The sequence below is a fragment of the Solanum verrucosum genome, unplaced genomic scaffold (assembly GCF_900185275.1).
Source record: "Solanum verrucosum unplaced genomic scaffold, falcon-dt-bn FXZP01000060.1, whole genome shotgun sequence".
Taxonomy (NCBI): domain Eukaryota; kingdom Viridiplantae; phylum Streptophyta; class Magnoliopsida; order Solanales; family Solanaceae; genus Solanum; species Solanum verrucosum.
In genome coordinates, this window is record NW_026020129.1 from 11,321,822 (window position 1) to 11,334,103 (window position 12,282).

Genomic DNA, 12,282 nt, shown 5'->3' on the forward strand with positions numbered 1-12,282 from the left:
TATGAGAGTAAATTAGACTTATGCAAAATATTGAGTAAGAATCCATTTGGCTATAAATATATTTAGGAAAATTTTGAGAAATGGTGTTTGGTCATACAACTTGCTATTAGTTGGCAAATATATTTGTCAAATATCTTATGTTTTCAATTACTAGAAAAAATTAGTATTTCGGTCAAGTTCTAATATTTGGATATTTTAAAAAATTTAAAAATTACCCCCAAACTTTTATATTTTATAAAAAAAACCATCATTTATTAATTCTAACAAAAAATTATCTACCCAATTTCTTCATATTGCTATTTTGTTATTTTATTATTGTTGTTGATTGCTATCACTTATGTTATAAGGTTATTTTTTAACGAAACATGTTCATTATAAAATGATAATACAAACTTAAAGGTATTTTGAATAATTTTTAAAACTTATGGATATAAATCATATTTTCTGAAACAGTCAAATATTTCTCTCAAAATTCATGACCAAACGCATGGTGAAACTTTACCCAAAAATAATTTGCCAAGAATATGTAGAAATTTGTAACCAAACGCTAGTTAAAAGTCTGATTTTTTTCGTCCACTTTCTTTTACGAGGATTTATAATTGAACTCTAAACTTATTAATATAGTTTAGAAGTTGATAACGGTTACATAGATTTGAGAGTTCATTACATACAGCTTAAGGTTTTATATATATAGAAAATACATTTAAAAATTAATTGGCATTTTTGATTCTTATAGGAGGGTATCCTCCGCCTGGGGTATGATTAAAATTTGGTCCAGCTTCATCATAGTCAACTGTCGCATCCATTGGTAAAAGCTTGCGCACATTCATTTGGTCAATCACCTAACAAAAAGACGAAGAAAATAATTTAAGTTATCTATACCGATTTGATAGATGATAATATACATTTCTTCACTCTTAATAAAGAGTGTTTTACTTTAAAGTAAAAACTTCTAACATGAATTTAAATTAATCGAATCTCAAATATGTATTGAACATCACTTGAGGACAAAAAACTATTAGCATATGAATGGTACAAACCTAATAGCCTTGTCAAGTTTTTGAAGCGCAAGAATTGAGATAAATAACTCTGAATATATTTTTTGAATGTTTCTTTATTTTGATTTTTATATTGAGATTCGATTATGTTTGAATTTGTCTAAAAATCTCATATTAAAGTAATTTATTTCCCAACATAATAATTTTGTACACAGATCTTGAATTCTAGATCTTCAGATGAATACCATCCCACCATTTTTGAAATTCATATATTTATTCAGCATTCACAAAGTGCAAATAATTTTATACATATAAAAAAATTGATCTACTTCAGAAATTTACCTCTCTCTGTAGGTCTTCTGGTCTTGCCACATCTTGTATACCATTGGTGTGACCTATAGAAAGAATACACAAAATCAATTTGAATTCTCCATTTCAAAGTTAATTGAAATCAACTATATGAATTCTCTTTAAATTCATCTTAAGCCGATATTATATAAAATAAAAATATGTTTGATTTCTTTTTTTAAGAAAACAAGTTGTAAAGTTAATTCACCTGGCCATGAGCAAATGAAGATGAGACAGATAACGAAAAGAAAAGTCTTCATATTACCACACAGTTGCAATTTCTCAAACTTAAAATACTTTAGAATTGTTGGCAAGATTTGTTTGAATGACTTGAAATTGGTAAAATCATGTCTTATAAATACATTCTATTGTGAATGTCATTAATTACATAATTTCTTGATAAGTTTGTAATTTAATAAATTCCTAGTAATTGAATAAAGTTGAATTTGGCTTCTCTCCAATTCAAACATTTTCATATTTGAAAATTTAAGTCAAAGATTACATTAATTTTGACCAGCATCTTAACTATAGTTACAAAAAAAATTAGAAAAAAGATTCACTAATTATGATTTAAAAATCTATTTTTGACTCTTCATCAATATCATCACTTTAAATTTTAATTACACTTTCTGATTACTCCCCGTCTCAATTTATGTGACATTTTTCGGATTTCGAGATTCAAACAAGTCTATCTTTGACCATAAGTTTTTCATAAATTTTTTAAACATTTTGAATTATTAATTATTGTGACTTATAGCACTTTTTACATAGTTTACAAATATATAAATTTCATTTCAAAAAATTGAAGATCTCATGTGCAAATTCTCGGCCAAACTTAAACTGTTTGACTCTCAAAAAATGAAAAATATCACATAAATCGAGACATAAGGAGTTTTTATTTTTATTTTTTATGTATAATTAAAGAGACGTTAATAGATTTCATAGTTGGCTTGACAATGGGCAAACAATCCAATTGGTACATGTTTATAAGGGACATGCCCTTTTGATATATTAGATTGAAATGGCAAAACTACGATAATACATATATAAATTGCAAATCACATACATAATAATAGTAACTGATAAAGCACAATATATAGTAGATACATTTAGTTTGCCTCATAACATACATGATATCTTTATTTAAATTTAAATAAACTTATATAGTATAGTACTATGATATTTAAATTTAATTAGAATTATTGGCTCCTTTAGGAGGGTACCCTTTGCCAGGGGTATGCGCAGTATTTGCTCCACCTCCACCATTGTAGTCCACCATCACATCCACCTCTAAAACCTTGCGCATATTCATTTGGTTAATCACCTAACAACAAAGAAAGGGGCGAGTCGATGATTAAGTTATATACACTGACAGATGATAACCAATAAAACTTACCATTAATCGAAAGGAAGAGCAAAACAAGGTAGATATCTATTTTCATTACTATAACAATATTATAATACAGGCTTATATATCATTAAAAGATGTATTGGAACGATAAGTAGATTTTCATTCTTAATTAGAGATCAAGGGGTTCAATCCTTCAGGCCGAGAGGCGAGAGTAGAATCATCTAAAGTAGAAAGCGTCTTATCCCAAAAAGAAACTCTTGCAAGAATCGACATTAATTGTGTCCAAAAAACAGATATCAATCAGCGCGTGAAAACTAAAGTGCAAATAGTCCAAGAAAAAAATGATCTACTTGAGAAAGTACCTCTCTCTGCAGGCTATGCAGCCTTGCCACATCTTGTATGCCATTGCTGCAACCTATAGAAAACCAAAAAACTTGAAATTAATTAACAAATATGAATTGATTATTTGAAAGTTAGAAAACCAAGTTGATTAAATTAAAACAGTAGTACTATATGACTATTATGTCCATATTCTAAACGAGATTGATTGTATGAATTCATTCTGACCGTTAAATTCATTTTAGGCGAACATTATATAAAATAATAATTGTAAAATTATTCACCTGGCCATGAGCAAATGAAGATGAGACAGATAACAAAAAGAAGAGTCTTCATATTACCAAACTTGCAACTTCTCAAAAAGTATTGCTAATATTTGTTTGAGTTACCTGAAATTGATGAAAACCTAGCTGCTTAAATAGTTGCAATTTTTTTTTGTATTTAGTTCACAATTTTTACGTAAATTATTACTAGCTAGTTAGTGCGTCTGTCTTTGTACAAACTTCACTCGATGTCTTTTTTGAAATTATTCACAAATGCATTTCAATTCATTTGTCACCTTAATATAAAAGTCAACTATCCATGCATATATAAAAATGGCCTAACTTATTGTGTCAATTACTACGTACCATTATCATTTATATATGATAGCAATTTATTTTTTAAAATACAATTTAAGTTAACGTATAGTCTGAGGTAAAGTTTGTGTACGTACATCATATTTTCTTTAGATTTTACTTGTAAAATATATTGAGTATGTCATTGTTGATTTAAGTTGACGTATATTTCAGATTCATTCATTTTCCGAGTTAATTCAGTACACATGTAGATCACATTTTTTCACGCATGATTTTTGCATAATTTGGAATTCTCACAAAATTGAGGGAGGATATTAGAAACATTTTCTCTATCTAGATAGAGATAAAGTCTGTGTATACTTTATCTTCCTCAGACCGGTTACCTAATGGACTTTTTCAACTAAAACTGCACATTTTTGGATAAAATTCCTTGATCATTAATCATTATTTACTTTAGTGTATCTAGTTTGGCATAAATAAATGTAGGCCACAATAATTAAGTTAGGCACGAATCCATGTTTTAGTACAAAATTGCTTTTCATTATCACCTAAAAGCATCTTCCCACTTTATTTTTCCTTTTTTCTTGGATTTATTTACCAAATAATGATGCAAAATTGGCTTTGTATTAATTATATACTTTCAACATTAACGAAAATACAGGGAAAACTTAGTCACTAAATTAGTGCAAATAAAATAATTGATTGGGACTCGATAAATTAAATAAGTTGCGGTAAAATCATGATCTCAAATTCATAAAGTTCAAATTCTGAATCGTGTCTTTTTAATTAATTTTGTATTGGTATGTACCATTTATTGTGGATGTTCTGTAGATCACCTCATTTTCCTTGTTTATAGTGGACTGACTGATTGATTCCTTTCACTCCACAATTTCACATGGATTCCTGTTGGAGATGAATGAATCTTCCAACTTTTGTAATTCAATTTGCATAATCATTCAAATCAGGACCATGTGTTGGGTTTCCATTTCACTATGCTTCAAACAAACCATGAAGGATTAAAAACACACCTAAAGTACATAACATAATCCTTCTTGTATTAGTTTATTAAATAAAAAATTCCTTTCCCATTATTTCACTTAATTATATTGGTCAAAGACTATCCTTGTCACAAACCCCAGATATTAGAAGATTAGAATACTAAAAGGAGTTAATTGTCATACTGACCTGAATTATCTTGGCCAACATGAGTTTCACCTCTTGAGCTGAAATAGAGAGGCTGGCCATCCACAATCTCAAAATAATAGGAAGGATGGCACCGTTATGACACAAAGGAAATACTCATTTTCAACCTCATAGTGAACCATTTCAGTACAAGGACAAAAAATTTACGCGAAAAAGACCAAGCTTTTGCTTTGCAATTCACAATAACAGATCAGAAGATTCAACAGATATGCACACCCTTGACTTGTTGTGGGTGAGAATACGCAACTACCATTAGGAAATGACTACAGGTTGAAGTTTTTCTTCCTACTATGCAAGAACCACTCCAGCAGTGGAGGATGCTGATAAAGACAAAAATGGCATATCACCATCCCCGAAGCCTAGGTTGGGTCGAAAAAATTTGGCATCTGACATTTGTCTCACAAAACGAGTAAAGCTAACCCAATTCCGATATTCAAACAAGTTCTTGTCCATCCTGACAAAATTGAATGAGAAGGTTGGAGTTCCTGGACCATTCCAGTAGAACCTAGACATCCGTAACACCTGTTCAAATGAACCATCATCCAAGCTACTTGCACAGTTTTCACCTTGCAGAGGAATGTCACATAACCTAGCGGCAAGTGAAAGTTGTTTTACAAAACTTTCAGGACTACTGTCAGGATTCATCTGCTGCGCTTCTGCATCTTGCATCTCGAAACATGTACAACACATGGAAAAACCATATCTGCCAAACAGGCGAGCAATTGGCAGCAAACCATCTCGAATTGATGTATTGTAGTAGCCAGCCGTTAGCTCAGACGGGTGAGACTCTGTACGATAATGCCAGTGAATCCCAGCCACTTTCCCTGACAAATTAACTTCAAGACCACGGAATATAGACTCTGCTTCCCTACAAATCCTCTCACCATGAAGCAGCAACATCCCTGAGTACCATGCAAGGAAGAACTCTCCATATGGTGAGTTCCAAGAACCATCACTTTTGAAAAACTCTGAGCCTTCAGGATTTTGCATTAAACTGCCCGCACCAATAGGTCCACCATTGGCCCACTCACGCATTCCTATCTCCCCAGCACAAGCATTTAAAGATGCAAGCATATACTGCCAGCTCAAAAGAAGATAATCACAATTTTGGTTGGAGGATGACATGAAAAATCAATTGAGATACATAAAATCATTTTATTCACACCTTATCATGGCATTGAAATTCACCAAGTTCACGTGATCGCAAAGTCCGAGCCGTCTTCTGTAAAGGGAATGAAGGATATCTCAACTCACCAGCAGGGCCCATTCCAACTTGGATACCCTGCAACATAAATTTAAATTGCATAGGTATAACACCATTAAAAGTTAGTTGGTGAAGCATTAGGTGAGCATCATACAGTTATGACGCCACCAAAAAATGGTATGAAGGTGTCACGGAAGCTCCTCATAAATTCAGTATATGCTTGGATCGGAGATCGTCCGTGCAGAACGGGAAGAACATCACATCCTATGGATATATATTCCATATTCCGTCTTCCAAACCTGTCTGAATATGCTAAATCTGGATCTTTATCGATTTCTTCACGAACCCACTGAGGAAGAGGAATCCTAGTAGCAGCAAAAGGAGAAATTTTCAGATTGTGAATTATTAACTAGCAGCAATCATTCTAATGGAACAGCAGAGGGAGAGGCAGAGTAAGATCAGGAGAGCACAACGCTTAAAAAGTTCAACAAGCACCCAAGGATGTAGTCTAGTGGGCATTGTAGTGGGGGGGGAGAACCCTTCTCGCCTTGGTAGCATTCTCCTTCTCTCTCGTGTTCAAATTCCAGAGAAAAATAAATACTAGGTGATTTCTTCCTCTCTACCTAAGCGTGGGCATGTAGAGTTACCTGAAACCTGTGTTGGTGGGAGGTAGCAGGTACCCGGTGTAATACTTGAGCCACAAGCAAGCTGGCCCATACACCACCGTAATGAAAAAAACGAATAACAATAAGGATAGATAACTACCCCAAAACATTGAAACTTAAATAACTGTAAAAAAAATTAAAAAAAGAAAAACTATAATTCTAATTTCTAGTCAAGGTTTACAAATACAGAGAGAGCATTCAGTAATACGGAATCTATTGTGGGACAGAGTTAGTCCAGTGACTCATCAGCTCACATAACGGCCATAAGAAGACAAATGCTCTTCTGCATAACTAAACACTTACTCTCTCCATAATCTTTTACCTACCACAAACATAGCCAGACTAGGACCAGCTGAAAACAATGCTAACTCTTGTTAGCAAAATAACAATCAATCTCATTTCTCTACTTGTGACAAAGAGGAACTACCACTGATGATGAAATTAACCTAGTCATTGCAACTTTTAGCATATATTTAATCAGTTCTAATATTTTCTGTTTTCCTTTTTTAAGATAATTCAAATTTTCCATTAAACAAAACATTCATATCTATATAATTTGTTGGTTATACATTCAACAGGGTATTCTCCCTTTACACCAAAAATACAAGAAATAAAATCATCTTATGTTTGCTATATCATTCTCGCTGTTTTGAAACAATCTTCTGTATCTTTCACTCCATAAGCACCTAAAGACAAAAATATTAAATATAACCCGTTATACGAGAAATAATAGAGAATCCAATCTTTTCAAAAACAGAAAAGAATCAAGTACCCTTCTACTAAACCTCCAAATTGATTGGATGAAGAAAATGCCCTTATTCTAAAGCAGCAATTCACCAAAAAAAGATCAAAGCAAGAATTTCCACAAAAAGAGAGCAACTTTTGTTTAGACATGCAAGGGTGCGGCAGAGACATGACTTTGCTACACATTCCATAGGGAAGATCGTGATCTTTCTTCCATCATCACATCTCCACACACTACCTTTGTAGGGAGCAGGGGGAGAGAGTGACTTTGTGCGTTCAAAATGGCAAGTATACATCCAAGTGGATCTTTTGGCATGTACACCCTCCACCCCAAAATAAGTGTCACCTTAGCAAAAATCACATCCATTAAGTAATCAATAAATACAATGTTTAGTTTATAAACTACCCCTATTTAATAAATGTCTCTTAAAAATTGAACACTATTAAGAAGATGGAGTATAAGGGTATAGTTGGAAAAACATATTCATTGTCTTGAATCCCTAAGGTGACACTTATTTTGGGACAAATTGTTTTGCTAGGGTGACACTTATTTTGGGACGGAGGGAGTTCTTTCAACATTTGTATCTGCCTTTCTCATAAAGAGAACAGAACTTCCTCCCATGTGGAAGTCTGTGGCCTGCAACTGCTTTCTCATTGGCTCCATTAGGGTTCGTAGTCTCATCCTGAAAAGGTTTTTTTCTTTCTCCGGTAAACATTATACATTTATACTATGGCACATTTGTACAGGGAAATCTGTTGGTATTTGTTAAATTATGTTACCTCATTTAAGTGGAATAACAATTAATACTACACCTCAATCTCAAGCAAGTTCAGACCGACTATGAAAACAACAATAAGCTCATCCTAGACCAATATTATACGAAAACAACAACAAAAATAACAATAATATTTAATACCAAAAGTTCTCTAAATTTTAACAGCAGTTTAATTCAGATATGACTGAAGACTACTAGAAAGCATAAGTCCTAAAGTAAATGTACTAATGCGACTAAATAATAATCCCAACTATTAGGTATCGCCTATATAAATCTTTTACTTTTACTATGTCCGATTTTTTTGCTAGATATGAGTGGGTTCAAGAGATTATAGGTCTTTTGACATAACTTCCTTCCACTTGACTTTAGGTCTACCTCATCCCCTTTTTAACACCTTAATTAACTATAGCTTCACACCTCCAAACCGGTGCATGTGGAGGTGGAAGCCGGACATGACCAAACTGACCTTCTCTCATTTAATTATCAATGTGATCATTTCTAATCTTGTATGATGACTATACATCAATCTTAGCATGTGTATCCCAGTGACACTCATCTCGTGGATATGTCAGATTTTAGCGGCCCAACATTCACTGTCATATAACATTGTTGGTTCATTTAAGGATTTGCAACACGATCTGTCATTTACAAGCGTGACTCTTTCACTATGGATTAAGCATGTGGTACTCTTTTTTGCTCATTGATGACCATGAGAACTTGACTTAGGAGCCTGCTTGCTATGATCCCATGACGACCATTCAACCCAAAAATTATAAGGCAGCAAGTGAAGTAGCCCAAAAGCTTAACAAAATCCCTTAACTCCAAAAAATCAGGCTACATGTCGGGAAGTGTGCAAAGTTATCTAGTTGTTTCATATTTGCTGTAACATAAGAAAAATCACGCACAAGTCCCATGTGAGAAAATTATATAACTCAACACCCTCCCGGCATGTAACCCGATTTTGGTGTACTTAAGTGAAACTTATGAATGTGATATTGAAGAATTTGAGCATGTAGCCTAAAATGAATTGAACTGTTTGATTTTCCCTTCAAGATTTTGAGAACTGAATAATGTTTACAAAGTAACCAAAAGGTGAAGATCAGATTATATCCTTAAAAGTTGCATAATTACAGAAATTGGGGATCTCTCAATATTGATGAGTTACAAGATCTTACAATAATATATGAATTAATACTTCATGCTATCAACTTCCTAAACGTCACAGCCAAAGGGGGTAGAAGATGAATTATGGCACAAGTTAGATGGGGAACACTAGATGCATAATACTAAATAAACTGGATACCAATAATCGTTACCTTCTCAAAAAAAAACCCGGATACCAATTATATACCAAAAAGAGAAACTTGTTCAAATAATTATCCACATGGATGAGGCTGCCAAACTTTCTTGTTCATCCATTTCTCCATGCAAATTGTGTCACTTCCTTTTATTCCTTTTGATGAAGCCAATCAATTTCGAAACATGAAAATCAATATGTGTCTTTTCTCACCAATCAAATTGATTCAAGTACCTAACAAGCTACTCTCTTCATTCCAAATCATGTGTCCTTTCTTGTTTAGTTTGGCTGATATTTTGTCCACTCTCATAAAGGTGTCTTTTGCCCTACATATTTTTTTAAAAGTTTCTACTCCTGAAAGAAAACTAACCATCAAACCCACTTCTATATAAAAAAGGATCCACGGTTTTAACTTGTTTGTGGAAAATTGAAGTGCAGGTATAGGATCATAGAATTAGTTATTATGATAAACCTCAATGTCTATACAAGTTATGTTGTTCAAAACCATAAAACGTTTTTCTAAGATCTTATTTGAAACTCTGTAGAGCATTATCTTTTAATAAGTAATAGAATGAACTTTCTTTTGGAATTAATAATTTAATACATAACAGTATGAAACTTGACAGAATACACAGAAGTCATCTTCAATTCCAGGGAACCTGACAGTACAAAACTAAGCATTCTAAACATGTACCCCAATAACTAATATGCCAACTAGTTTGATTTTAAGGAGAATCATTCAGTTGAATCTAGTTCAAGACAGTCCAAGAAGCTTCTCTTACTCCATTCCAATATGCAACCCATAAGCTTCACTTACTGGCTTAAACACCATCCAGCAAGCCCTAATGCTTGCTAGAACACACACACAAAAAAACCTACACAATTATGAGTCAAATGGCCACTGTCAAGCTTACTGGAACACCCGCATAGAAAATGTGACTTCCACCATATTACGGGCAAATTTTTATTCGAAAGATTCAACTAATAAATGTCAAACGCGAAGAAACTTAAATTCATGTCATAGTCAATCATGTGAAGTACTAGCAGCAGCTGGACATTCTACTCTTCATATTAATTTGTTTTGTGATTTGAGAGTTATATTCGTTTTCAAGGAATAAAACAAAACGTGTTTGGACGAGAAATAAAGGAAATGTTAACCACAAACAAACAACACTTTGTTTTTGGTATCCAAACAAGAGCAAAAGAAGAGATTCAGAACGTGTACGAACCAGAAAGGATCATCAGGCCCTGTACCGCATTGATGAAATGCCATTTCAGCTCGAACTTTCAATCCACAATGTTTAGCCAACACCACAATCTCCAAATACCCTTCCCAATTATAAACCCTAGGCAATTCACGCTCCACCAGTCCCCACCATACCTCCATCACAACTCCTTCAACACCAGCGGCCGCCAAAGCACGAAACGACTGCACCATCGCCTTCTTCCTCTTCATAGTCCCTACCGGGAAATTAAGAGCATCAAGCGGAAGAGTGACGAACACCAGCGAACCGCGCCGTCGATGGTCAGTAGAAACTCCATGCTGAATCTCGTACTGGAGATCGCCGTCGGATTCATTTGATGAAGGCACAGAGGACCGACAAGACAACGTGAATTGCCGAGATTGAAGCCGAGTTTGGATCGGCGGGAATCGAAGTGAACGAGCTGGAGTTGAGTCAGTACGAGTACAGCAGATAGATGCCGAGAAAGATGGAGTCGATGGCGAAGCGATTGCCATTGTTGAAAAGCGCACGAAGATTCTTTAGGGGTTGAAAATGGTGTATTTACAGAAGGTAAAAAATTAACCGCTTTGTAAACTAGATGAGAAGAAACCAAAGCGGGCTGAATAGAATTGATTGAAGTAAAATTTAGAAAACTTTATATTTACAGTACTGTATAACATTTTTTGTACGGGAAAATATATATATATCTTACTTTACATAATATTTCGTTCTAAAAAATAATGGATCTAATTATAGGGCTGGCAAGGGGACTGGGGGACGGCGCTGGCGGGATTTGCCTGGGACCGGGATTGGGGGGACAAAAATACGTCCCATCCCGTCCCACTATATATACGGGACGGGACGGGATGTGGATTTTTTATTTTTTATATACTTATTTATTTGTATTGAAATTATATGTTATTGAATAACATTTTTAGTTTATTTGGTTTTCAATAACATTTTTAGCTAATAAATAATGCTTAAGTTTTCAAATTTCAAATTCAACTTTCAAATTTCATATTTGAGAAGTCCAAATTTGTATTTTAAATATTTTAAATAATTTAAGCTTGAAATTTCAAATGTCAAATTTCAATTTTTAAATTAAGTATTTTAAAGTTAGTATATATATATATATATATATATATATATGTATGTATATATTAAAATTAAAATGCAAGACAATAGTTGTATAAAAAAGACTTGAATAAAGCCTTCAAGTTTATTCAATAAAATCTAATTGCAACTTAGAACTTAGAAGTTACAATTTACAAATATTAGTGGAGTAACTAATTTACGCAGCCACATTCTAGGAAGGGTTCTGTTTCAATAAGTTCTCATATGTAAAACTAATATTTGTTACAAATATTATATGAGTAACTAATTTACGCAGCCACCTTCTAAGAAGAGTTTTGTTTCAATTAGTTCTCAGATGTAATCTAATATATTCAATTCTAATTGTCGAATCATATCGATGGTGACATCCTCCGGTGTTGGCAAACTTGCTAGAAACTCTTGTGACTCTAATTCATCGTCATTAGATTCAATTACCGCTTTAA

General features: G+C 33.4%; 1 protein-coding gene across 1 annotated transcript; it reads right to left on the reverse strand.

Moving 5' to 3' along the window:
• Positions 1-4,893: 4,893 nt before the first annotated feature.
• LOC125826850 (beta-amylase 1, chloroplastic-like) lies at positions 4,894-11,313 on the reverse strand. Its single transcript, XM_049506193.1, has 4 exons — positions 10,733-11,313; positions 6,176-6,386; positions 5,983-6,099; positions 4,894-5,894 (listed from the first exon to the last, which is right to left on the reverse strand). The coding sequence occupies exons 1-4, from the start codon at positions 11,239-11,241 to the stop codon at positions 5,106-5,108; spliced, it is 1,626 nt and encodes a 541-aa protein (XP_049362150.1). The 5' UTR covers positions 11,242-11,313; the 3' UTR covers positions 4,894-5,105.
• Between the last annotated feature and the right edge of the window lie 969 nt (positions 11,314-12,282).